We start from the raw sequence: 27,549 nt of genomic DNA, 5'->3' as shown, positions 1-27,549 counted from the left end.
CTTGTCACCGGAACCACACCCACAGAACACGACAGCTGTTGGCGCATTTTAGGAAGTGAGTCGACATCCTATGCAAATCAATACCATTTGGCTGCTTCTGTTATTTGTATGAAATATTAAGCAATTTTGAAAATAGTTTGGAAGGGGGGAAAGAAAAAAAAAATGCTCAAAATGTCTGGGAAGTGAGAGACTCCGCCTATTTCCTTGTTTTGTAGAAGCAAAGCTGCACAGCATAATTGGCACCTGTCTGTTTTTAGATTTTAATGAATGAAAATTGTGGCCTTGGATACATTGAAGTCGCTTTTGTCCAAATGGATCAAAAGAAGGAAGAGGCATTACACATTACGAGCCAGGTGAGTGCGTGCAGATTGTGAAGAGTTTGTTGGATTGTAAGATTTTTGAAAAAGAAAAAACTGTTTGTTTGATGAGGATGGACTGAAGTTAAATGTTGTTTTTTTAAACCTTAGGCCAACTATGCTTGTGTATTTGTGTTTTTGTTGTTATAATTGAATCACCAAAGTGATTTTTTGCAATGTCTTGGGATTTGAAAGTCAATTCATATGGTATTTGATTATTTATGATGATTGTTTTGATTCGTCTTTGTAGATCTGTACAATCACTTTGTATTTTGTGCACTGGTCTGAGATCCCAAGGGTGTTTCAAGAAGGGGAATAAATCCTGCCCGGTCATGATTAGTCAACTGCACTGGTTGGAGATGGATCACGTTGCCGTCAGACATAATACATGAAGCACATGGGCGTCATCGGGTTTTGGCATCTTTTCAGATGATCTTTAAATCACTTTGAAGGACATATTTTGGAAAGTTTCCCCGTCCGTTTTATGACTGCTGAGCCTGGACTACATGGTAATTTCCCCCCGCGTGGCTGGTGAAATAAATAAATGGCACTTTTGCTCCAGTGCCTTTTTGCAGAAGCGCCGTCACAATGCAAACCGCATGGAACGCTCGCAGTGAGTGGAAACAAGAAGGGGTCCTTGTAACCTTTTCTTGTGTGAACATTCCTGGCAAATCCACGTCCCTCGCTGAGACATTTTCATTTTCAGCTACCCGGCTGGGGAGCTCTTGCAAAGCCATGACACATCAACTGGCAGACAAACAGAAAAAAAAAAAAAAGCACATGCTGGCCAAGCTCATATCCTCCAGTAGTCACAAACGCTGCGTCATACAGGGAGATGCTGCTAATATTTCGCCCCTCCCCCCCTCCAGCTAAGTCCAACCAAAATATTAGAAACAGCTCTCGGTAAGGGCTGAACAATTCATCAAATGACACCGCAATGTAGCACAAATGTCCTTTTCAAATCTCTAAGGCTGCAAGCAAAAATGGTTTGAAAGAAAGAAGTTGAGTGAAAGATAAAAAGTTGAATTGATAGACTGGTGGATTGTTGTAATCTCATTTCTAGCAACCTAGCAAAGTTGAGCATTTTTTTTTTTTTGGTGCAATTTCCATTCATTTCATTTGGCAATGATGATTTGAGATGAGACTATTTTTGACTTTCGACCTTGATCTTGAAAAGCAAAGGGAATAAAAAGTCACCAATGAAGTGATGTGAGTTTTATTTTTTTCCACCGCACATTAACTGAGAAGTACGTGTCACAATTCAAGAGGTTGTAAATTGAAAACTTCACTGTTTAGAGACACAGGTTTTATGTGGAAAATCAGGTGTGAGTGTGTGTGTGTGTGCACGCCTGTATTTGTGTGTGTGTGCTCCGTTCGACATCCAGCAACACTGGTGGTGACTTTGTTGGAGGTGAATATTTTCCATTAAGAAATTCATGAGCTTGTAAACAGCTCAGGTCCTGGGAAGCATCGTTCCATCTGGGATGATAACCAGCCCGTTTGCATTTTGTTTTCATCGACATGTCGACCTTGTCTGGCAAGAACAGCTCCCGGCTTGTAAGTTACTCACAAGCTAAATGAACTCCTGCTTGCAATATTTGGAATACTTGAACCGGTAACACTGCCAGCCCGATGCCAACACCCCCTTTTATCCAACATTCCTTTTTCCAGAGTGCTTTTTTTGCTCATTAGTGTCACGGCTGGGCGGGAGTGTACTTGAGGAGAGGGATGGATGGATGGATGGATGGATGGATGGATGGATGGATGGATGGATGGATGGATGGATGGATGGATGGATGGATGGGTAGGTTGATTGGATGGATGGATGGATGGATGGGTAGGTTGATTGGATGGATGGATGGATGGATGGATGGATGGATGGATGGATGGATGGATGGATGGATGAGCTGATTGGATGGACAGATGGACAGGCAGTGAGTCTTTTCAAAAGTATTTTATTTCCCTGACTCTATGTTTAAAAGACGCCATCTTTCTACATTTGTATGACCAATGTTAGCGTTTAAATTGGGACAAGAGAGGGAACAGGAAGGCGCTCGCAGAATGAGACTCGGCGTTGCTGGAATAAATAAGTGCAGTGCGTATCTGTTGCCAGCACGAGAACAGTATGTACTGTTTAAGTAATTGTCCGTCCAACTTGGCATCTGTTTGTTGCAGAGAATAGTTGCCTGTAATTTATTTCAGCACGTTGTACAGAGCAGCTGGACCATTTCTTATGTCACAGTAAGCAATATCTGGAACATTTCTGCTTCTGGTTCTCTGGTTATCATCTCATTTGATGTCTTTGCCATCAGCAATATTCTTTTGTGGAAAGAAAGCCATTGAAACGCCAAACACACTTTTGGAGTTCATTTGTTAAATACACATGGCGCTGAAGATTTGCAGAAGTGTTAATACTCTGTCTTGTGTCAAAATTATACGACATTTATTTTTATCTTGTGGGGACTTTAACATATATATTTTTTTGCATTGTTAGCTTTGAGGTTTTTTCCCCCCCCCCCCCCATGTATGCCAATTTGGAAATGCATAAAACGTGACTTTTAGACATAAAGGTGGCGACGCAGGTGCACATGCACGGGCCTGTGCGCGAGCGAGTCCAACGTGACTCACGGCAAAGTCACTCGATGGCAGCTTTACGGCGCATGTTTGTAAACTTTAAAGGGCCACCTATGAGCGAGCACACAGCTGCCATTGTGCCCAGCACGTGTGAGCTGAGTCACATCTTTTTTTTTTTTTTTTTACACCGTTGGCCCATTGTGACTGACAAACCGTAACCCTCCTGGGTTATTTTATTTTATTTATTTTATTTATTTTCCCCATTTTTGAATTCCACACAAGTCTGCATCAGAGCTAACAAAAGAAGCTCATGATAATATAGTCATGATCTGGCTGGCAAACAAGTCTACATTGCAGAGTAATTACTTATCCCTGTGAATATTTTTATGTTTTATTTTCTTTCTGAGTTTTAATAGCTTTAATTGGGTGCAAAAGTCTGGCAATCATTTTCTGTTCCCCCCATCGCTATGTGTGGTGCCAGAGGTTTTTAAAGTTAACCTTCCTGGAAAGCATCAGCTATTCTTCTGAATTTGAGGCCCGCTGTTATTCATTGCGCTGCGTCGTATGCACTTCATTTGTGCATTCTGGAAAGTATTAAGATCAAAACTAAAGATGGGTGTTGAAAAAGAAACAGTAGAGAAAGGCCCGGTCGTAGCAAACGTGGGGGTCGGGGGCAGCGGTGGTTAGTTTCTGCAGAAATCCCCTTTGTCACTCAAGAAAAGTTACGTGATTGGAAGACTGTCGAGTCCACTCTTCTTCCCTCTATTGAATCAAACTAAAACTGCACCTAATCTGGATAAGGCTCCTTAGATTTTCAGGGGCTCCAAAACATCACATAGAAAAAAGATCATCTTTGCTTAAAAGCACACCAAAATGCTTAAACTAGTCATGTGATCGGATTGCCACAAAATGCTTATCTGTCGAAATGCAATTTTGAAAATTGGATGAAATTTTCCCCAAAATTGAATTTTTTTTTTTTTAATCTTTTTTTTTGTTTGTTTTATTTTTATGGGCAATCACAGAATGAGTTGACGAATTCAGTCGCACTGCAAAACAGCGGTAAAGTTCGACTTTTTGGGGGGAAACTTTCCTATGTTCTGAATGCTAATTACAAAAATACAAACTATTTCTGGTGAAAGAAGAGAATCTACTTTCTTTTGCTGAGTTCTTCGATTGTCACACAATATTTGGTGGGTCTTGAGAGCTCTGTCAAAAATCTTGTAAAATGTTTGGCAAGACGGAGAACTGCTTTGAAAACTGCTGGCAGTGAATAAGGTTGGATTTTTCAGAGAATGAAGTCAAAGGTCCAAAAAATTTCCTGGATCCTCACCTTATCCTGTTCTCCATCATTTAGAAGCGGAACAGAAAAACTTTTAATGGCTTCTTTCCTGGCTCATGTTTTTTTTTTGCATAATCTTTCAACAACAAACAAATGCAGTGTATAGCAATCTTTTTTGTTTTTAATACTTGCCCCTGCATCTTGGGTCTTAATCTTTCCAAGGCATTTTGGACAATTTAATTTTACAACTATGTCGAAACTATTCTTTTTCCTGTTTCAGCATGACTTAGGATGGATGAATGGAAAGGAGACCCAGGAGTTGTCTCTACATCTAGTCCTGCTTGAACCCAGAATGGTTCCTATTTTGAACCATCTTGGACTCTGAATCCTATGACCTCAGATGTCCCTGTTGAATCAAATTGTACATTGGTGAACCTCTGGCCAACTCCGACTCCTTAATAGCTATTATTTACAACTCGAAGGGGAAGTCGGGAACCTTCCTGCGCACTTGACCTCATTTCCTCCCGTTGCCATAACCGTATTGTTTATCCGATGTTTTTTCCTCAACGTTGCCTGTTCACACGTGCGTTCACATAAGCATGCGAGGCGCCTCTCCAGGATGCCGTCTATCCGTCACGAACACTTCAAACGAGTTCTTTTTTTTTTTTTTTTGTTGCTCCCTCTATCCGAACGACGCCTTCCATTTCATTCCGCCGTTGTTTGGAAAACAGTTCAATCCTCACTTAGTCATTCGGGGACTCGTCAGCATCCCAGAGTCTCCCGGTGCCGGTCTTCCCAGCATGCACAGCTGCCTTTTCCGTGCTTGTTGGAAACCTAATCTTTGTACACATAAGGTTAGCCGTATCCCGTGTTTACTCAACGCTGAAAAGCCAAGCTGTGTACGCCGAGGCAGTCGGGGTCCCCGGTGGCTCCGAGGTCGTTTAAAGGCCGGAGGATTCCCTCGTAGATGAAGGATAACAAAAGGCCAAATGGAGAGGTGCGGAGGAGGGAGAAACATGAGAAGACACTGCAACATTTTGTCTTTGGAAATGATCTCGCAAACTCTCCAGACGGATAATAGCAGACATTGTATCCGTCGGAGCATCTCTGTGTGAAGTTTGCCTGTCCATTGTTTCGCTTTTCTCTGGCTATTCTAGTTTCCTCCCGTGTTAATTGGGAGAACTGAACTAATATTCCAAACAATAATCTTCTGGTGGTTTTGTTTTGTGGTTTCGATCACCTGACCTATTTTGGCAATATCTTTTTGTCAAAGTGGAGACAGAATGAACAGAATCGATACATTGATCAGTGTAGTCGTTCAAATCAGAAGAGCCCCGCCCTTTTTTTTTTGGTGCCCTGCAATTGGCCGGCGACCAGTTTTGTCTTTTCTCCACCTTTTTCAGCTCCAAAAAAAACTCCTGCACATTCTCGGTCCCCACAAGGTCTAGCAAACGCTTTCGTTCATTTTCTTCAACTTTTGATTCACCATAAGATTTTTAATTGTTTCAGTTTTTTATTCAGTTTACTCTCGTGTTAATTGATTGCCTTTTGTTTTTATATCAGATTTGGACATTCTGCGCAGCTGCGGTTGTTTTAAAAGGGCTCTGTAAATAAAGTTGACTTGATGAGAAAAAGTCATTTGACTGCGGTTTGATGCGCAGCATTCAGAGCTTGACAGGATGAAAACGTGGGAGCAACACAGCACGTTTACTTTATCTTGGTCAATCGTTGCTTCCAAGAAAACCACAATGAGTTATTTGTGGGGGAAACATCCTTCCCCCAGTCGCTGCTTTGTGACTCAACATGAATGAGGTGGAAGCAGTACAAAGCAAAGGGGAATGGTGCTTTCCGCCGGGTTATGAGCGCAAAAACCTCTTGTTGAGTCACAGATACGTTTCCAAACCAAACACAGCTCCGACTCCAATTACGTACCAAAAACCCGGCGCGACAAACGAGTTTCCCAACCCCCCTCCCCCCCCCCCCCCCCCTCCTCGGGAATCTGAACATTTTCCGACACACCTTGCGGCAGCTTCGCATCAACGCCTCACAAGCGATGGTCGCGTCGGAATGACCGGAGCTCCTTCTGAATCAATCTGGAGGTTCGACTCGGGGAATGTCGCTCCACCTTCTGTTCGTTTAACATCAACAACATCCTTTGTGATAGCCCGGCAGGCCGAGTGCTTTGCTTGGCATCATCTCTCACTCGGGGGAGATATTTTTAGGCCGTCCTGTATGAATTAGCCTGTGTTCAGTGTTCTCTCTGTGGGGCAGTTGAGATCTACCTGATTCTGGGGATGCCATTAGGCCTTCTAATAAAGGCCAGATTGTGGGAATGCTGGCAGTTAACGTGAGCGGCCTGTGGCTTGCTGACAGACGCTCCCACCAGCGGCGTAGGACAGAGGCTGCTTCATTTTCCCTATCCGCCAGAGAGACGCTATCAGCTGCTTGGCTACCGCAGACGCTTTAGCTTGTATTCTTTTTTCCCATGGGGAATTTTTAAAAGCCTCTCGTCTTATGATAGGAGATTCGTCGACTCCGTGGTCATTCAATGCTTCTGTGACAAAGAATGAATGGCAACAAAAAAAAAAAGTATAAGTCGTTATAGAGTCTCTTATGAATGAGGACAGTCTTACGTGGGTTATCTCTAAGGTCTTAGGGGCTTTTACACAATGTGGTATTTAAGTCAAAGCGATAAAAGCTGAGCTGTTGTTGTGTTTTGGACAGCTCTTTTCAAAACGTATCGGTACCATCTCCACAAAAAGGCCCACCGCACACCGAGCGGTGCGAGTAAACGGGATTGAACTGGCGGGGTTTTGCCACTAGTTTTCATGTGCGGCGACTAGTTTGGCTGGGATTGAAAATTTCAATCATGGGTGACAATGTAACGGCTTCACATGTCTTCATTGGCTTAAACCCTGGACTGGTAGCTCCACCCTTAAAACCGTTGGGTTAGGGACCGTCCCGGGAAGTTGAGTCAGTTTGACCTAGTCCTAGTGTCAGTCCAATTTTTAAGCCTAATTGGATTCTTTCTAACAGTGGAGCCAATTGTAGGATAGATAAAGACTCAATCAGACGCAAATGTCACTGAGTGGGAACTGAACCAACCAAGTGAGAGAGCCAAGGCCTCTGTGAAAGTAGTCAAATGTTTTGGGATAAGACCAACCAGATAAGAGACAAAACAACTAGATAAGATATTTTCACAGGATTGTTTCCATATAAACGAGCTCTCAAGTTTGATTGCCAAAGGACAAGGTCTACGTCGTGTTTCCTTTAATCGGCTTTGATCAGATCCGATCTGTGTTTGGAGATGGTGTGTTTGAAAATGGTCAATTGTGTCATCTACATTTCGTCACCTCTTTCTTTCCCGTCTAAAACATGCTGACACTCGTACTGTATGGATTTAATCCAGACAAGCTCCTTGAGGTCTGAGCATTATCTCGCACATGAATTTTCAGATGTTCTCATGGCTCAGAAGCTTATCCTGAGGAGACTTTTTTTCATTCAAGCTTTCTACTGCTTCATTTGTTTGAAGTTGCTCAGATGCCAGTACGTCCTTCACAGTGAAGTTGACCCATTGCGCAGCTGCTGTTGTTTAATATTCTTAATAAATCAAGTTTTCTCTTCTAACGCCACTGGCATGCTGGAATGCTTCATTTGAGCGTTCAAAGAAACAGTCGCATTTTCCATAATGCGCAACGGCCGCTTTGAAGTCGTTGAAGTGTCCGGTGTGTGTAGCGAAACTTGGTCTGAAGCCCGAGTGATTTGTTATGAGCGTTGCGTTCGATGTTGTTTAAACACCATGGAGGGAATCAACCACACTTTTCAAAGCTAATTGGCACCAGTAGCTTAGTGACTTTTATGAGGTCTTCCAAGAGAGAGAGAGAGAGAAAGTGGCCATTCATGTCACTGGATGATGTCAAGAAGAAATTGACTGCTGCTATAATTACAGCTGCTGTGTTTTTGCCCGTCCACTCGCAGTCAGCGTGAAGAGGATCTCAATAAATCAGATTTTCACGTTAAAGATATTCCTCTCAGGAAAAGGATTAGGAATGATCTTCACCACAATGCGCTGCCATGTACCCAAAGATGAAAACACTTGAGCGTTGTTGTTGCTACCACAACATCACATCATGGCTCCTCCAAATGGATGCTTTTGCAAATTCATCTGGGAAATGAAGTGATAGAAAAGGCTTTGTTGACAAAAGGTCCAATATGGTAGACATCTCCTGATGTTTTTCTTGGTTTTAGTAAATAATAGCAATTGTAACCCCTTGGTGATTATTTTGCTGTGTCCCTTGAGGGCTTCAGTGTTGACTTTGCTTTGATTAGATTTAGCTTGGTTTCAGGTTTCCTCACGTTTTCCTGTGTTCCATGTTCATGTCTTGTTTGCTCGTTTTGGATTTCATCTCCACCTGTTGTCTTCAATGCTGTTCCTCGCGTCTGACTATCAGCTTCAGCCACTCGTGTCTTGTTAGTTTGCTTGTATTTAGTTTCTGGTTTTCAGTGGGAGCTGTCTGGTGCCTGTAGACATGTCAATTGATTTTTTTTGGGGGGGCGGGGCTTCGACGCGTTACGGTTTATACTCTTATGCACACCTTACTTGCCTTTATTATTTTAAAAGCACTCATTTTGAGACTTCTTCATTTCTTCCTGCTTTTCTGCATTTGGGGCCTTTATATTTACATATACATGTACGTTGTGTATACTAATCAATGAGAGGAAACAAAAAGTCTTGGACATGTGGCAAAAGTGTGTTGGAGGAAAAATCATCACATTGGACTGGGACTGCACAAGCGCAAAATGTCGTCTAAGATTTAGATGCTTTGCCTCACTGGAAAAATGAGTTCATGTTGGAAGACGAGCATTGATCGGTCCTAGCAGTAAACAAAAAAGTCAACAAATATTTGGGGAAAAGCTGTTGCCTGGTTTTCCTGAAAACCGCTGTGGCTTGAATTCAAATTTTAAGCTTCATCTTGTCGAGTGGAAAGCTTTTGAGGTTTTACTTTTAATACTCGAGTCAATCGGCTGAACGAATAATCACACCCAGGTATATGAAATAAAATTAAAAATATATATAATGTCAGACACTCGTGTAATATGTACAATAGCCGCAGAATCTGGATCATTTAAATGTTTAAAACGGAGCATAGGTGGTCTAGAAAATGGACAAATGGATATCATTAACCAGGATGAAAAAATAGTGTAGGTATGTCCTACAATAATTGTGCGGTGATGGCTCCCAGTCCCAAGACGTCTGCATAAGTAAGCTGAGACCCAAAAATCTGGAACAATATTTTTTGGCTCCACTGATTTTTATTTTATTTTTTGCAATGAACAATGTCTAGGTACTATTAAACTAATTTCATCCATGAAAACATTGAATAAGTACATCTGGCAGCGAGTTATTTGTGTGTCCTGCTTGAAGCCCGCTGTGAATAATAACAATATTACCTTCTTCAATTTTGTCCAATTACATGGCACAAAATAAAAGGTCCTTCATCTAAATGTGGTTGTCTTTGGCTTTGCTGGACATGCTTTGGCAGAACAAACTGTAATAATTTGCTTTACGAATACTTTTTCAGGACTTGAGAGTAGCGAGCGCCATGTGTGGGTAGAGAAGGGCAAGTGTTAGAACAGGGACAGCGGTCTGAATGGGTTTCTGTAAGCACAAGAACCTGTCAATCCACTCAGTGAAAAGAACCGGTACTTGGAACAAATGAGATCCAATACAAAAAAAAATCATGTGGATTTCTTATATCGGTCACTGAGACAACATAACCATATCATGTTGAAAATATTTCGGCCAATAACGTGTAAATGTGTGGGCGTCTCTTACGCTTTGATAGTCCGATGCACCTGAGCGCTCCTTCCGTCTGCGAGACCCCATCTGTCTCCAGTTTGTCCCCCCCCCCCCTCACCCGGGCAGCCCACCCTGCGCCTGCCTCCGCTCGGCATGCCAACAAGTCCGGAACTCGCCTGGGAGGAAGTGCAATGTTTTCGCGGGGAATTTCGGGATTAGCGGACCATTGCGGGATTTTCATTCCATCTCTTGGTAGCTGCTCTCAAGAAAGGAAGCCCCTCCCCCTCCTTTTTTTTCTTACATAAGTCGGCAAGGGCCTGTGCGGATTCATGTGCTTCATCCCCCACCAAAAAATAAACCTGATTATGTCAAAATTACAGAACAGTACACAGCTAGAACTATTCACAGAGAGATAAGTAGGTAATTGAAACCATTTTGAGATATCTAGGTCAGAAAAAAAAAACCCATTACTATCATGTATAAGGAAAAGGAGTAGTCCTCGGATAGAACCCTGTGGTACTCCGCAAGTGCGGCACGGTCTGATGACCATCCATTTATGCACACAAACCGTTGCCCACCCTAAATATAATTTGTAAAGCACGTATGTTGCAGTTCCAGATAACAGAAGTGAATTTTGAAGGCTTTACATTGAACTAAATACATTTACAGAAAAGAAAATGGTCACGCTAATTCATTCCCGTTGACTGCAAAAATGAAATTGACTGTTCTTATGTGACCCGGATGACAAGCTATCATGATGATGTGTGTGGCTCAGTGCCAAGTGTGGAAAGGTATCAAATCAGCAAGGAGGAAGTCAATCAGTGCTCCAAGCGGGGTTGGGGGGGGTGGGCAGAACAATACGGTTGTGACACCAAGCCAAGTGGGGAAAGTGGGAGTCAACACGGTGAAACTTTGGAAGGGAATGTGGACCTGTCTGTGCATGTGCATGCACGTGTAGCCATGGCGTGCGGCCTTTCATTTGCATGCGTGTGTGTGTCTGAAACTTGGGTTGTGTATATTGCACCTGGCTGTGCTAGTTGTGCGTCAACAGCGGTGAGTCGCAGTCGCGCTGCTCGGAGTTGCGCTAACCTTTCAGACAAAAGGCCGTGACGCTCGTGGGCTTCTGCTAATCCTGTGACGAAAGCGTTTTGAATGTCACGTATTCTTCTGGCCGCTGTCAAAATCAGATTTAAAAGCGTGCTTGACTCACGTCGCTCGGACAACCGCTGAGCGAGGGTGAGGTGAGAAAGCATTTTGGTCAATAGGAATATTGACGCACGCATTATTTCAGTCACGGGTAGACACGGATACTACAGTGCTGTTGAATTTACAGTTTTAAAATATGTGCAAATAAAACAAGAAATAAATAAACACATTAATAATAATAATAATAATAATAATAATTATCACAGGGGTGGTCGGAAATGTAACCCTTGTGATAAACGACAAATCACAACTAAACAGCAGTCCAAAGACCAGGACCTGGTTTAGCTAAAAGGCTAGGCTAACTGTTTGTCTGCTTTCCTTGCCTCTTTTTTTTTCAGGTGTCAGAATCTGACCTAGTATGTATTAAGACTGATTTCTATAATAATAATAATGATAATATATATTGCACAGCTCCCCTGACGAAAACTCCGACAACGGCCGCAAAGTTCAAAATGTTCTGGAAAAATATACCTCAAAAATCTAATAAAAGGTTCTGAAGAATGTAAAGGATGAGATCCCCGAGTGTGTTTTGTATTTTCTTTGGTATTTTGTGTTTTATGTGACGTTACCGCAGAAGGTACCGTAGACGGGGAAACAGAAACGTGGGATGGTAATTATTCAACCAGAAATAAAAAATGATAGCGACACAAAAACGATTCGGTCGCTCAGTTAACTCGGTGTTCCTAAAAAACAAATAAGGAAAGATGTTAACATTTGAAAATGATAGGCTCCCTTGCACTGAAAAACATCAGTTCCACGATAAACGGTTTTACGGGTTGACGTATTTTTCGAATGTTACTTTTTGGTCAATAACAGCCAAATGCCCACAAAATAGCACTATTTGGAGGTTCGGCACCAAAAGGTCCAACAAAATACTCAACAAAGGATTTTCAAGTGTTTTTCGGTTTTGTATTTTGTGTTTTATATGAGACAGGTACAGTTTTCGTTATGGCACATTTTTCCCATATGACATGTTCTCAAAATTCAGACACAAACAGAAATTTGACCAAAATGTATTGTTCTACTATGGCGAAAATTAACATGCAATGAATTTCCCTACTGTTAATAAAAAACAAAACAAAACAAAAAAACGTTGTCAATACATCTCTGTGGCTGAAAGATTTTCTTTCAATCTGCTTCCATTGTCTGATGAAATCTTGCTCCTCTTTTCAGTCTATGAAAGCGTCACTTAGTGACTCATCAAAATGTTTGCAAAAAAAAAAAAAAGAACAATTTCAACAATATCAACAATCTGGCTGTGTATCCAGCTACACCCTGCAGCTTCACAGGAATGCCCGGAGCAAGAATCCATCAGATGCCAAGCTGACAGAATTTTTTGGAGCGTGCAAACTCCACATGATACTATATCAAGATTTGATTTTTTTTTTTCAAGCATTTACGCAGCCGCCGCGTCGCTGACATCATCCGATTTGCTCCATCAACACTGGCAACAACAGAAATCCTACACCTGGTGGAGGCCACCCTTTCAAGCCGTGTTTCGCTCCTCTTTCATGTGGAGATTTTGGGCTGGAGGCGATAAAATTGCTACAGGGTGACAGCACAAAAGAGCCTTTTAACAGACCACATAAGTGATGTGCGAGGAAATGCCGGCACCGAGATGCCTTTGTCATACGCCGACACTCAAAGATGGTTTCGAGGTTCTCCGGTGGAAAGTGTCCAAATGGATGCCGTTGGAGGAAGGATGAGTCACGGCAGCCTGGAGGTGATCAAGACATTCGAGAATTGTTGGCAACACCATATCCATAGGAACCGCAACCTCTGAGGTCAACTGTCCTGTCTGCTTTTTAAATCCGAACGGCAAAAAAAAAAAAAAATCCAGAGGGTGAATCATTGGTTATTTGGGCCCCCCCGGAATGATGAATGAACACAAAATATTTGCCTAGCAAACTGTATAACAGACATTGTAAGTCGTGTAAGCTATTAAATGAATTATAACAATGTTCCTGACCCTGGGCTGTGTAGTTTTTGACAAAAGATGGCCAAGTCCAGATGACGCCCAGAGTCACCTTCTGTTCTGCAATAAACGGCAGCAAGAAAAAAATAATAATCCATTTTTGAAATAAGACCCCCAGTGAGGAACAGGTATGCAAATGTCTGGTTTGAGTTCTTTGCAAGAAAATCGGTAACTCCTGTTATCACGAGGCAAGTTTTTGAAATGTTGTAACAAACAATTGAGCGGCTTGACGTGCGCAAGGCGAGTACGCACACGCATTTGCGCGTGTGTCATGCTCTACATTGAAACCAGCCGCCGTTTCGATGGCGAGGTGAAAAAGTTAGCGGCCGCCCGGCCCCTCGGCTACACAATGAAGACATCCTTGGAGATGGTCTTTGTTTACTGTCCGGTTGTCAGGGAGTCCTCCCAAGTCAGGCAATAAGGAAAGGGATTATTTGCTTTGGCACTGGAAGAAGGATCTAATCAGATAACTGTGACATGTGAAAACACAAGCATCCAATTCTCTCCATATCTGCGTCAGTTTCTGCTCACCTTTGCCTCGCTGACCTCGAGGACATTTATACAGAGCGTTTCTCAGGTTGTGAAGCGTTTCCTACGAGTTTGTTCTCATGGCAGTTTGGTCGGGATTTCAGATGAGGAAATAATGCACTGTTGTATGAGAAGAGATTTGACAACTGAGAATTCATTAGCGCTCCAGTCCTCCATCAAAAAGCTGCAGGTCGAGTCCGACCAGAAGAAAGAAATCTAAACATATTACTCAAGCCCGAAAGACTACAAGATAGATTTGAAAATGCCTCTGTGTAAATATAATTCTATAAAAAAAAATTCAGGGTTAAGATGATAACCCCTCAGTTCCAAATGTGTATTTTTGCATTTTCTGTATTTTTATTTTTCACAATTCCTTGTGGGATTTATTTTTGGACGTCAATAGCAATAAAAACTTAGAACATTATGGTTTATTTTATTTATTTATCATTAATATTTATTTGTTACATTTACTTTCTGTTGTCAACTCATTTCCTGATGATGAAAGTGGATATTATATAATGATGTGCTGCTCTTATGCAGGACTAGTAAAGAATTATTTTCCCCTATGCTCGAGATCTTTTTATTTTATTTTTTTCCCCTTGCTTGGCTGCGGAGGGCACGATAAGCTGGGTCACCCAGGACGGCCGAATTGTCACGTCTAATTGCCACATCTCGCTTGGGTGTCGTTGTAATGAAACACCGCTGGAGAGGAGCCAGGAAAGGTGAAGATTACACAGCGTCAGGCCACTCACGGCACAATCCATCCCTTCATGTCTCAGTATCAGCAAGTATTGTCAGGGCTGAGGGATGACAGGAGCGTTGAGGTAACTATTTTGCTAAGTGATGCATCTCAGCCCCGCATTGTGCCTCAACATGTTGATCCCACCGCAAAGCTGCGCCCGCTCAATGAAGACGTGACAAAGGCTGATTATTTCATGAGATGGAAAGTTTCCAGGGTGTGAATATTTCAGTGCGGCGTATTTTGGTTGAGGGATATCTGATATTGCAACACGTCTATAAATAGCTCTATGTGTTGACCGTGAAGAAAATAACCAAAATAGATTTCCGGCCTAAAAAAATAATACCATAGATGTGAATGGTTGTTTTTTTATTGATTTGATTTAAATAATTTTTATTTTATTTCTACTTTTTCTTCCAAAGTCTGCTCCAAGAGGTTCCTGTTCAGCCACAAATAGATTTGTATTTAACATGCCTTCAATTTTACCCTTTTCTTCTCAGAGCTAAATTCAATAGCAACCATCTTCGGTCGCTTTATTTGAACAAAACCCGTAAATAACCTCCCAAGACGTTTTGGTTTCAGTAATTACCTATTTTGCAAGTTTTCTGGTATCCAGCTACACAGATCTGGGACGAGACAATGCGTTTCTTGGATTACACTTCAAATGAGAGGAGGAGTTAGTGGTTGAATTTAATAGAAAGTAACAGAAATGCTATGAATTATGGTTTGGACTACATAATGGGTATCACTCACGTCTATGCGGTTAAGGCTTGTTTACAAGCAAAATCAAATGTGAAGCTCGCTAAGCAAAAGGGCCTCTTATTATCACAATGGCAAAAGTCATCTTTCCAGAAGATTCTATCATTTAAATAACCTGCCAGTCTAATATTTTGCGTGTATAATCTAGAAAACAAGAAGGGTGGGACCGGATAGGTTTTTGTATAACTTTCCATTCCCTTACACTGGTGTCAAACACAAGGCCCGGGGGCCAGATACGGCCCGCCACATCATTTTGTCTGGCCCGCAAAGACAAATGGCGCATCAAATTCATGTCAATACTAAAATGACAAATTGTTTTCACTTTTCAAAATATATCTTTTTTTTTTACCATCGGTATTTTTTAAATATATTAACAGTTGTTTGAGTTATTTGTTTGTTGTGTAGCCTACACTATGTATAATATGAGACATTCACAAATTTATTTGGGTTGGCAATTTCAATGGCCCTCCGAAGGAAACTATGATGCAGCCCGTGACAAAAATAAATTTGACACTCCTGCCTTAGAACATGAAAACTGCTTTAAACTATAACTGTTCCTTTTTTTTTTTCTTTTCCTCAAAATTTGTAGCTTTATTTTGAAATGTTTATATGTTTAATAAAAAATTAATTACAAATCACATATAAAATTCTAGGCTGAGTAATCCCTTTTTAATTTACTGCTTCAGCTATTGTGCGTCGTGGCTTTGCTGGTTGCTGGCAGCAGGGTGTCTCTTGTTTCATTCCTCACAGTTTTTAAGAAACTCATGATGCCGGTCCCGCCGGTGCCCCGTTCCTCCAGCGCAACGGGGGCCATACTGAGGGTCTCCGCCGCTTCTGCATCCTTGCTCTGGTTCCGTCGTTGGCGGGCTTTAGCGGCGGGGATTGTGATAAAGCGAGTGACGACGGCGATGTGATAGTTGCGCAAAGCCAACAATTTGGCGACGCATTCCTGAAAGGCCTCCATTAGCTGCTGGTCGGCGTGTTGCTGCACAAACATCCTCAGGGAGGGTTGCAAGGAGATGTCCCGGATGAGTTGCTTGTGAGCGGGTAACATGTAATTTCTCATGCATGTTAGAAAGGCACCTGCCAGATGAAAGGGTCATCATATAAGAATCAATCCAAAAATCAATCCCACGCGACTCTTACCACTTTTAGCTTCATGTTTGACTCCCAGAAGTTCGTCAAAGCAGTGGAGTAAACTGCTCTGTGCGGCACTCCCTCCGGAATACTCCATAGGTTCTGTTTGGACGCCTTCGTAAATCAGACCTTTTGGCATACATGGGTTGTCTTTCCATCTGTGGAAGAATGTCCCGTATACGAGAGAAGGCATTTAAACACGGGGTGTGTAGACTTCTGCTACCTGAAATTTGATGTTACAAAAGATTGAAGTACCCAGATAAGAAGATCCTCATGATGCCATAGAAGACAGCAGGATCCACATGTTCTATATGAGAGAAATGTGGTACTTTGGTTAAAGTGCTAAAGGAATGATTCTGCTTTGGATTTCAAGAAGCCACTACCATGCAGTAGTCTGAGGCACTCTGCCATTCTGTCTATGGACTGGCTGATGTCTCCTAAGGCTTGGGCCACAGCTTTAGTATCAGCACAACGGACACCATTGATCACTTTCGGAATGCTCTGAAACACAGTCACAATGATTCATTAGAATTGTGTTGGATTTGAAGATAATAACTGGATTAAGTATTGGAAAATTTACTAGAATTAAAAATTAAATAAAAAATTTGTATTGGAATGTAAATGATAAAATTATACATTAAAAATTTCTAATTGAATTAAAAATCACCAAAATCTGGAAAAGTCCTTCCCAGGAGAGTCGAAGCTACAAAGCTATTTATGTTTATGGAAATAAAATGTCTCAATCCTTTGGTCCATATATTCAAACATGACTTTAAAACTCCATCTTCACCCTCAGAGCAGGAATCGCTGCGAGCTCCACCATTAGGGTGACGATGAAGAAGCCTCGCACATTTTCACCACCAGGAATACTGACCAGCAGCTCCAAGTTCCTGCGGGAAGTAAATCCAGCTTTAGTTGAAAGAGTCCACTCTTGTATGCAACTATAAAAACAATTTAAAACCACACTCACCCAATGTCTAACGGCCTGTTATGGAAAATGCAAAGAAATGGGAACAACAGAACATTGATGAGGTTTTTTTTTTTTTTTTTCAATACAACAAAGATTTGCTCAGTAGTTATTTGTCTTCACCCCTCTGGATCCTTCTTGCGCCAGTTTGCTAGCACGGCGTCAGCATGGGTGAGAATTGGAGGCAGTCCTAAACGTCGGGACAGCTCCCAGTATGGAACAGCCAGAGTGCGCGGCAGCATCTTGGATGGAGAATGCATGTCATGTAACATTTAAACCTCGTCCACCAAACAAAAACAAAAAAAAATCATTTCAAAACTTAATCCACCATTAGTATTACCAGTAACCAGGGGCAGCTCTAGAATTATTTTTTTCCCTCTCCAAAGGGGGGTCAAGGGGGTGTTGCAAGTTCTATCAAATGTAACTGTAACTGTAACTGTGTTGGGCACTTGCCAAAATAAAAAAAATTCAACCATGAGAGATACCTTGACTGTGTCGCTCTCACCCTCCTGCCAAACATATCCCATGGTCATGACACCGAGGGCCAGGTGGGCTAGCCGGAGTTCCTTATGTCTCTGCAGGAACTGGATGCTCAGTTGAGGCATCTGCACAAATACTCCACTGAGTCATGACTCACTAAATTTGACTTTGTCGATTTGTGGAGTCCACTCACCTTCTCGATATGCGCACGCAATTCATGTGCGAGAACAAGCTCTGGGACTTGATGGGCAATGTCCATCCATGGTTGGTAGTAAGGTGGAAGTTCTTGCTTTGGGAACAAATGCAGGAAGATGGAGTTGGTTAATAGTTAAGGTCAGATGATGTAGCGGGGTGGGGGTGCAATCAGTTGTTCAACTGGGTGACCTGAGATGTTCTGCGTAAAAATCTTGACACAAAAATGATTTTGTAAACACACGTTGCCTTTCAGAATAAAGTTCAAGACAAAGCAAACAGAATGCCAGATTGCGGCTTTCCCCGGTCAATTGATCAAAATCAATAGCAGTAGCTAGCATACAAGCTAGGCGGTCCATTTTCTAAATGCTAGGTGAGCAATTTTGACTCTTAGCAAACCAAATATTCGCATTAAAAGTATATTTTTTACTTCAATCATTTGAGAGCTTCCAGGCAACTAACAATCAGGAATTAATTTCAAGCTATTTTCACAAAATGTAGATTGTTAGCGGTGAAAAATACCCACCATAGGTTCTGATAAAATAAAGCCCAGTTCCTCCGAGACGTGGTACGCGTGCAGAGAGAAAGGCGTTGTGGAGTCTTTGCAAGAAGCCATTGAGCATCTAAGAGAGCAAGACATATGCGGTAGTCGGAATGCATCACAAGACTGCGGCCTGCGTGGACTCCAGCACAGAGTTCACATTAGCCCTGATGTTAATAATTACACAACGGCAAAAGGAAAGGAGACCCTGACACTGCACAATGACACATAAAGCGTGGAAAATCAGCGCACAATATTTAAGGGGAGATTTCCGCGGGTGTCCGCAATGAGAGATAGATTGCCACGCCACAATTTTTTTATGCCAAGTGCTCGTGAATCATGGTGTTTTCGCTTCTGTCACAGGGCCCAACTTGATGTCATCTGCCATTTTTTATGTTACATGTGATTTATTGATGCAAGTACATGGTGTAAGGTTCTTTCTGTAACTTCTCAGGATATTATTTCCCGGTTCTTTCTTCCTCAACTTGAAGTTCTATTTTTTTTTCTTCTTCTTCCTGCCACCATTCTGCAAAAAAAAAAAAAATCCATTGGCTTTTCATTTTGCTACCTTTAATTGAATCATCAAAGTTGGGAAATAAAGCATAAAGGGCCAAACTACGGTAGGTAATCTACCTTGCGATGGCGAAGATTTAGTGTACTTGTAAAGTTAATTAAGTATAAAAATGGAACTCGTGGTGATATGATGTTTTTTTAAAAAATAAACAAAAAAATAAGTATCAAATTGGAGTTGGTATCAAATATAATAATAGCTGGTTATTTCGAAATAGTTTGTATGGATCGCAACTCAGTCGGATTATATGAAACATTCGTGCGGGTTTGTTGCATAATTTAGTTTGAATGGCAGTTTGCTTCCTCCAACCTAAAATTAGTTTGAATGGCAGTTTTTCAACTATTTAAAGCGGTAGAACGGAGCAGAAAAATAAAGTGTCAGCATCACCTAGTGGTGCAGGCTCAATATTGCAGCAATGATTTTGAAAGAGGTCCCTCCAAAAAGTTTTTTTTTTTTTCTTACAAAGCCAAAGTGGGAAGCTTTATTGCTCTTTATCTTACGTAAAGCTACAACATTTAAAAATAGTACTAAGCAACTTCATATTATTGTCAGTGGAAAGAATCTTCTGACTATTTCGACTTTTTTTAAGACTTTGGCCTATAATGCACATGATGGTAATTGGAGAATTAATTGATTCTTTTTTTTTTTTTTAAATGCTACTTCTAAGCATTACACTGGTATCCAATTGCAGCATTATGTCACAATGATCTTGCATGTGATTTCCAAAGCACCCTGCTGAGACCGATTAAAGAGCATGTGTTGCTCTTTCTAGGCCACCGAGGATCAGTGGAACGAGATTGATGGCACTTTAAAATGGATCACTGTTTAGTAATGTCTCCCCCTCCTTGCCACCCTCCCCCTCTCTCTCTCCCTCTCTCCCTCTCCTGCCTATTATTAGCTACAGAGGCCGATCGAGTGCGTTGAGGTGGAAGCATCCCACATGACCGTCACGGCTGCAGCACCGGCCGCCGTGATCGAGTGAGTGCTGGTGGGATTTCTTCTTCTGCTCTTCTTGTTTGCGATCCAGCCGGAGTAGCGTGTTTTTTTTCCAAGCCTGGCCACAAAGATGAGGTTGAACAGGGGTTGCCGCCAGCAGGTGCAAAGCCGCATCCGATGGAGTCGTGCTTTGTGTCTCGTCCCTCCACCAAACCCATGCGACACTTCCTCGCGTTACGGTAAGCAGGAAGAAGCTTGCATGTGTTTATTTATTTTTTTGGTTGCACTCTTTTGATTTTCTTGCTGTGGTGCCACAGATAAGCACGGCAGAGAGTGACGGTGGTGTTACGTAACGCGTAATGCAGCACAGCCTCATGACGAAAGAACATCGTTGCTTGGAGATGGAAATGTGATCCCACCCCCAACCAATCATATTTTGCATCATTAAATTAACACATTGTTCATTCGGTCGTACCGCGCAAGTCTAAAAAGCAGAATATGAAAATTATAGGCGGGTTTGTTGATTTTGAGTCATAGAGGCCCAGGGCATGATCACTGAGATGTTTTATATTGGCATGGCACCTTCAGTGAAGTCGAGATTTCAATGAAGGCTGTTTTTTATGAATGGCAGAAGATGCATTGATCCCTAAAGAATGAGCAATTCACTTGTAAATAGAGACTGTCCGCTTTTTCCATGGTGCTGAAATGGAGGAAGACGGTTAAGAAGTGGACGGATTTGATTCAGACCAAAATAGATCCATTGAGAACGACGAGCCTAAACCGCCCTCTGTCCCTTTCTTTCTTTCTTTCTTTCTTTCTTTCTTTCTTTCTTTCTTTCTTTCTTTCTTTCTTTCTTTCTTTCTTTCTTTCTTTCTTTCTTTCTCTCTTTCTTTTTCTTTCTTTTTCTTTTTCTTTCTTTCTTTCTTTCTTTCTTTCTTTCTTTCTTTCTTTCTTTCTTTCTTTCTTTCTTTCTTTCTTTCTTTCTTTCTTTCTTTCTTTCTTCAGGACACTGTGCTCACAACCATAAATGACATTGGCTTGTAGCTCAGCTACAATCTCCATTAGACAGTTCCAGCTTGAATGCAAAGATGGAGCGACTGATAGAGGAGAGGCGACAGTTACCTTGGAAACCACTCCTGGCTCGACAGCCACTATTTTCCAGATGCACAAATAATCCGTTTATACTGCATATTAGCCTCAGCGGAGTACATCTGCCTCGCATTTCGAAAGTTGGGGTTCAAATCCGGGCTCGGGCCTTTGTTTAGATTTACAACTTTGACGTTAACCAGCGTTTGAGGGTTTTGCTTTTTCATACAAGTATAATATTGGATGTAGGAGTGTGCTTTGTATTTTTGTCTGCTTGCCTCTTTAAATAAAAAAATGGTCACATGACGTCAAGAACGGAGTACTTGTGAATGGGAAGTCACGAGACCATTCACGGCTCGCTCAGCGTGTGAAGTCTACTAGCGGCATCGATTGGCGTTCGATTGAAGAAGTGATGTAACATTCTGCTTGGGTCTTTCAGCTCGCATTTGACAGATTCTGATATGGACTATGAGAGGCCTAACGTTGAAACCATCAAATGCGTGGTGGTCGGAGACAATGCCGTGGGGAAGACCCGCCTTATCTGCGCCAGGGCCTGCAACGCCACGCTCACACAATACCAGTTGTTGGCGACACACGTGCCCACGGTCTGGGCTATAGACCAGTACAGAGTATGCCAGGAGGTGAGGATGCGAATTCATAGTATGATTTGCTCTGTGAAAATGATTGACTGGGATCTTTTTTCAAGGTTTTGGAGCGCTCCAGAGATGTGGTTGATGATGTCAGTGTGTCCCTGCGTCTCTGGGATACTTTCGGGGACCACCACAAGGACAGACGTTTTGCGTACGGCAGGTGAGTGACGATAAATGAAATGTGCCCGTTACACAAGTTGCTTTGTTTTGAATCTTGTTTTTGTTTTTTCAGATCTGATGTGGTGGTACTGTGCTTCTCCATCGCCAACCCAAACTCTTTGTATCACGTGAAGACCATGTGGTACCCCGAGATTAAACACTTTTGCCCCCGGGCGCCCGTCATCCTGGTGGGCTGTCAGTTGGACCTACGCTACGCAGATCTGGAGGCAGTGAACAGGGCGCGGAGGCCTTTGGCCAGGTAGGAGGAAAATAGTATTTAAGACTCGGGATAAGGATTATAGTGACTGATGGATATTTAAAGAACAAAATGTCTGAGGAATAATTGATAGCCAATCATGGATATTAAAGCAAGATGAGCTCATGGCATCATCAAATTGGAATATAAAAAAAAACATATATAGATATTTCCAATTTGATACATATATATAAATATTATAGATAATTTATTAGATATAGTAAATTAATAATATATAAATTAATATATATATATATATATATATTAATAAATATATTTATTATTTAATATATCGAATTTAATAATGATATTTATAATTGAATGACATAAGTTTAATTTTCCTTTTCAGACCCATTAAATCAAATGAGATACTTCCTCCGGAGAGAGGTCGAGAGGTGGCCAAAGAGTTGGGAGTGCCGTATTACGAAACCAGCGTTGTTGCTCAATTTGGAGTCAAGGACGTCTTTGACAACGCTATCCGAGCTGCGCTTATCTCGCGCCGCCACCTGCAATTTTGGAAGTCTCATCTCCGAAATGTGCAGCGGCCGCTCCTCCAGGCGCCGTTCCTGCCGCCCAAACCCCCGCCGCCTATAATCACCGTGCCGCCGCCCCCGACGACCACAGAAGAGCACCCGGTGGGTCTTCTGGAGGACCCTCACTGCGCCGATGTCATCCTGGTGCTGCAGGAGCGCCAAAAGATCTTTGCGCACAAGATATACTTATCGACATCCTCCTCAAAGTTCTACGACCTCTTTATTATGGAAACGCAAAACGAGAAGAGCGAACGACCCACCCGCGGTCCGCTTTCGGGCCGAGAGCTGCTGATGCGGGCCGCCAGCTTCGACGTGTGCGAGAGCAGCGACGAAGGCGACAGGGCCAACCTGAGAGCCTGCACCAGCGACGGAACTCTGAAGGACTCGGAAGGAGGCCGTCGGGGACGATTGCTTTCCTCGTGGAGCCGAGCGTTCGTCAGCATCCAGGAGGAGCTGGTGGACGACCCCATAACGTACAGCCCCAGGCCCATGACCGTCGTACACATGGACCAGTCCATGCAGCTCGGACCCTTTCGAGCCGTGCTCCGCTACCTGTACACGGGCCAGCTGGACGAGAACGAGAAGGAGCTCATGCACATTGCGCACATCGCCGAGCTGCTGGAGGTGTTTGATCTACGCATGATGGTGGCGAATATACTCAACAACGAAGCCTTCATGAATCAAGAAATCACCAAAGCCTTCCATGTACGCCGAACAAACAGAGTCAAAGAGTGCTTGGCTAAAGGAACCTTCTCTGGTAGATACAAACGTGTTCTATTATCTTGCCAAGGCCAAGCCAATTCACGTAAAAACACTTTTCCAATCACATGATCCTCAAATTTAAAGACCCTGTAAATACCTAAGATTGGTTGTAATCCGGTTTTGAGGAACCGATTTTCGATTCAAACCAAATTGCGCTTTGGCAAGATAAGACAAGTTGCCATTTTGCTCGCGTTACCGAATTTTTGTTTCGCCATCTAAGTCAAATGACAAATTGCTGTGTCGACGCAGACGTGATCTTCAAGTTAGACGATGGAACCATAATGGCCCATAAGCCTCTGCTCATCTCAAGTTGTGACTGGATGGCGGCTATGTTTGGTGGACCTTTTGTGGAGAGTTGCACAAAAGAGGTAAGACGGAAAAAAAAAATGAACATGAATCCAACTATGCTTGTAATTTTTCGTCATTAAACACCACGACGTGAATGTCATTACTGTCAAATTGAGTAGCGAGCACTACTGCGGCAAAAATCACCACTTAGCTGTGTGCTCTGTGTACAAAGTGTAATTGAATTAGAGGCTTGCAAATGTGTCGTAATGGAATTACTCCGGCTTCTGCGCTTCACTTTTCAGCTGGTAGAAAATAGAAACATTTCTATGTGGAGCCAAACACAAAAGCTCTAAATGATTTTCTTACCCAAAGGTGCTGTTTCCCAACACCACTCGAAGCTGCATGAGGGCCGTGCTGGAATATCTTTACACGGGTCGCTTCTGTTCTCGCACTGACCTGGATGCCATGGAGCTTATCGTTCTTGCCAACCGTCTTTGCCTCCCCCACTTGGTTGCACTTACAGGTAAAACATTTGCGTACGGAATGTGCCGATGATGGACATTTGAATTCACGTTGGGTAGCGCTGCTAGCTTGAGTGACGGGATTTAACATTGCTCACAGAACTCTACACCGTAACGGTGCTGACAGAGGCAGCAATGATGGGGGCTGACATTGACGGAGAGGTTTTGGTGTATCTAGACATGGCCCAGGTAAGATGATCTACTCAAATTTGGATAAACCAGAGCCAGAATTCTCAGTGATTGGTCTGTATATGTTCTGCATAGTTCCACGGTGCCCAGCAGTTGACCGGCTGGTGCCTTCACCACATCTGCACCAACTACAACAGCGTTTGCCGCAAGTTCCCCAGAGACATGAAGGCCAAATCTGCAGGTAACTGCAGGAAGTTAAAACAACCTCTCATTTGCAGTTAACGCTCATCTGGCAGGTGGAAGCTCCTCGATTCCCTTTTAGACTGACTTTTATTCTCTTTAAATTGGGCTCGATTGGAATTGGAATGACGTCCTTCTTCATTTCCAACACAGATAACCAAGACTACTTTGAGAAGCATCGCTGGCCACCAGTGTGGTTCCTAAAAGAGGACGACCACTACCAAAGAGCTCGGAAGGAGCGTGATAAAGAGGACTACCTTTACCAGAGGCGCCAGTGTAAACGCAAGTGGCTTTTCTGGAACCTTCCTTCATCCCCCAACTCAAACTCTTCTTCTTCTGGTTCTTCTGCTGTCATCTGAGCAAGTGCAAAGGGACAGGGGTGATTGCATTCAAATATACAAAGTTTTCAAGGTCTTAAAAAAAAAAAAAAAAATCTAGGTGCCCACAAAAACATTTAAAAAAAAAATGACCCCAGAGTTCAAAAGAGAATATCTATATATAAGAACCTTTCACCTGTATGATAATGATCTTCATCTAACCTGAACTGATAACCAAGTGCTGCTTATTAGCTGCAACAACCAGCAAATCAACACACAACCCAAGTCTCAGAGATATAGCACTTTGTCCTTAAGTGTTTGTACAATCTACCACACAATGAGAACAGTCTGTCCTCAACAACAAGCCGACCATGTTAACTGGAATCGTGTCTAAATGTCACACTATTGGCACCTGTGTTACTTTTCTCGAATGTTTGTATTCACTTTGCAGAGCTAAAAGTGTGTCTGGAGATGCTCAGTATTGATTATTATGTGTCGTGATCTTGTCTGTGGCCTCACAAGGGCTGTGGTTTACACGAATGCATTCATTGTCCTGAGACACAAGGGAGAGGAAAATCATCCGTGTTTTCTTTCAAATGCAAGAAAAAAAAGATTAGATCTGATCTGTCATCACAAGGGATGGGGGCAATAATCAATTATCTGATTAAGGGATCATTAATAACTGCTTAGCTAGCCAATAGCTGCGGTAGGCTAGCTCTAGGTTAGCTAGCTCTTTTTGGACTCCTCACCACACACGAGAACCTGCTTTTTTGAGCATGACAAGACATTAAGTATGACATCATCCAAAAAAATTGCTGCTAATGTGAAAGAAAAATATTCCAGCGGGATACAAACCAATTTCTGGAAAAACAAAGATGTATTGTTCATTTGTGGTCATTTCTCACACCTTGCACTACAGTGTTTCAAATTGTCATGTTGTGTCTTGTATGTGATTGTGGGTGGAAAAGGGAGGATTGTAAATTGTACATTGGTTGTTAAACTGTGTAATGTGCAGTCACTTTATATTGTGCGCTGCAGGCATTGAGCAGGACAGCACACTATCATGGATTAATACGTTACGGAATATAGGCTGGACTAATCGTTTATGTGCAGCTACTTACTGTTGTGGAAAAATGAGCCAATGACTCATTTTGCTGGCCTCCACTTACATTACTAAGATATATTGTAGTATAATGGCAAAGTAGAGATGTTTAAATTAGACTTGCATTACAACATAGCACGCAATAGGATTGATTAAATAAAACACATTTAATTTTTAGGATGAAATATTCAGAGTCCCAACAAGAGCTTAAAATGGGAAAGGGATACCAAACAAACGGGCGTCTAAATTGATTTCCTGCTTGTACTGTAATAATGCTACACTTAATGATTATTCCAGGGATTTGATGAAAAAATGAAAATCCTTCTGATTGGAAAGGGGTTCTCCACTCCCTTGTTGTACAATGGTAAGCATGTATCTCCTCTCTCGAAGCAACAAAAATACATTGTGTTTCACATAAAAGAAAAGAAAATAATACTCAACATTGTTAATGAATAGTTAGTCCGCAGAATATTTAGTATTGTTATTTCCCCCCCCCCCCCCCCCCCAGTGGTGTGTTTCATCTATGAACATGCATTTAACGCCTCTGCGTATTGCTTTTAGAACAATTTCTGCTGATGTTTAACATCAATGACACCTCACGCCTTAATGTACAGTGTCAGTGTATGGTATTGAATGTAAAGTAGTGTTACTTTGTGGATATCAATGTTCATATTTCAGAATGTGGATGTCAAGCAATCTGTGTGCAATATGAGTGCTTTAGTTTCAACTCTGCATATCTTGTTTCATGCTCATGAGAGAGAGAAAATATTCTGGCCAAGATGAAAAAAAAAAAAAAAAATCATACGTTTGCAGCATTAGTCATCTAATGAATGCAGGGATCTAAAATAAGTTTATTCCATTGAAGCTAAAATTATTCAATAATGAAAAATTAAAAAAAAATTGTGAGACCACACAAAATTAGACTGGAATTTAAAATTGTAAATAAATGCGAACGATAGGCTATGGTGCATATTCAACAAAAGTTTTCTACTGCGCATATTTAAATTTCAGACTACAAATTTGCACTGCTTTGTAGCAAAAGGTTCTATTCAAATGACTCAAATCATTAAATATGTAGACAACGTCAGGTAAAGTTTAAAAAGATAATAACATTTATTCTAGATTATTCTAAAATTATCCTTTTTGTGTTTGGGTGCTAATATTGCCGCTGCAGAAAAGCACAAACCAAAGGGAGCTTAAGCAGCACCAGGAATATATAAATATGTATATGCTGCACAATCACTATTGCATAGTTTAAGAGGCCTTGTTTGGAAATTCAGAAAAAAAGAAACTTAAAAATAAAAAGAATTTGAATGTTTTTCTCAGTGTTCTAAGCCTAGGTGACGTTTTCCTTAAGTCATCGGGTGGCTTTGATTCTCAAAAAGATCTTTGTATTGTTTATTGAAATCTGGAATTCTGTAGCATGTGTTCTTGAAAATATGTAAATAAATTTACTACATAAAAAA

The 27,549-nt window shown here is 41.8% G+C and overlaps 2 protein-coding genes across 5 annotated transcripts; one reads left to right on the top strand and one right to left on the bottom strand.

The window, feature by feature from the left end:
• On the top strand, nucleotides 1-27,461 carry rhobtb2a (Rho related BTB domain containing 2a). 4 transcript variants are annotated; one of them, XM_085909423.1, is made up of 13 exons: nucleotides 1-55; nucleotides 258-353; nucleotides 20,009-20,092; nucleotides 20,198-20,279; nucleotides 21,566-21,767; nucleotides 21,833-21,936; nucleotides 22,009-22,194; nucleotides 22,541-23,481; nucleotides 23,736-23,854; nucleotides 24,147-24,297; nucleotides 24,396-24,484; nucleotides 24,560-24,665; nucleotides 24,818-27,461. In XM_085909423.1, the coding sequence occupies exons 4-13, from the start codon at nucleotides 20,218-20,220 to the stop codon at nucleotides 25,021-25,023; spliced, it is 2,166 nt and encodes a 721-aa protein (XP_085765549.1). In that variant the 5' UTR covers nucleotides 1-55; nucleotides 258-353; nucleotides 20,009-20,092; nucleotides 20,198-20,217; the 3' UTR covers nucleotides 25,024-27,461. The 4 variants fall into 4 exon arrangements, with proteins under 4 accessions (XP_085765549.1, XP_085765547.1, XP_085765545.1 ...); XM_085909421.1 differs by having other exon boundaries at nucleotides 20,009-20,279; XM_085909419.1 differs by having other exon boundaries at nucleotides 20,003-20,279.
• On the bottom strand, nucleotides 14,244-18,652 carry ido1 (indoleamine 2,3-dioxygenase 1). The gene is made up of 10 exons (XM_085910005.1): nucleotides 18,519-18,652; nucleotides 17,994-18,089; nucleotides 17,806-17,925; nucleotides 17,444-17,562; nucleotides 17,324-17,338; nucleotides 17,144-17,243; nucleotides 16,737-16,854; nucleotides 16,609-16,660; nucleotides 16,363-16,511; nucleotides 14,244-16,299 (listed from the first exon to the last, which is right to left on the bottom strand). The coding sequence occupies exons 1-10, from the start codon at nucleotides 18,630-18,632 to the stop codon at nucleotides 15,899-15,901; spliced, it is 1,284 nt and encodes a 427-aa protein (XP_085766131.1). The 5' UTR covers nucleotides 18,633-18,652; the 3' UTR covers nucleotides 14,244-15,898.
• Nucleotides 27,462-27,549: the final 88 nt, after the last annotated feature.

This window comes from Syngnathus leptorhynchus, chromosome 4 (assembly GCF_054491065.1).
Source record: "Syngnathus leptorhynchus isolate UIUO chromosome 4, UIUO_Slep, whole genome shotgun sequence".
Lineage (NCBI taxonomy): Eukaryota > Metazoa > Chordata > Actinopteri > Syngnathiformes > Syngnathidae > Syngnathus > Syngnathus leptorhynchus.
The sequence above is the reverse complement of the archived record's forward strand: the minus strand, read 5'-3'. Positions and strand labels throughout refer to the sequence as shown.

What these genes read in the sequence shown, in the direction of transcription:
- ido1 (XM_085910005.1), bottom strand. Translation starts at nt 18,632, where the DNA reads ATGTCTTGCTCTCTTAGATGCTCAATGGCTTCTTGCAAAGACTCCACA. An exon ending in GTGAGAGCGACACAGTCAAG is followed by an intron (nt 17,563 to 17,805) that starts GTATCTCTCATG and finishes TCTCCATCCAAG; the next exon opens with ATGCTGCCGCGCACTCTGGC. An exon ending in CAAACATGAAGCTAAAAGTG is followed by an intron (nt 16,300 to 16,362) that starts GTAAGAGTCGCG and finishes TTCATCTGGCAG; the next exon opens with GTGCCTTTCTAACATGCATG.
- rhobtb2a (XM_085909423.1), top strand. Translation starts at nt 20,218, where the DNA reads ATGGAGTCGTGCTTTGTGTCTCGTCCCTCCACCAAACCCATGCGACAC. An exon ending in GGCTAAAGGAACCTTCTCTG is followed by an intron (nt 23,482 to 23,735) that starts GTAGATACAAAC and finishes GTGTCGACGCAG; the next exon opens with ACGTGATCTTCAAGTTAGAC. An exon ending in TGGAGAGTTGCACAAAAGAG is followed by an intron (nt 23,855 to 24,146) that starts GTAAGACGGAAA and finishes TCTTACCCAAAG; the next exon opens with GTGCTGTTTCCCAACACCAC.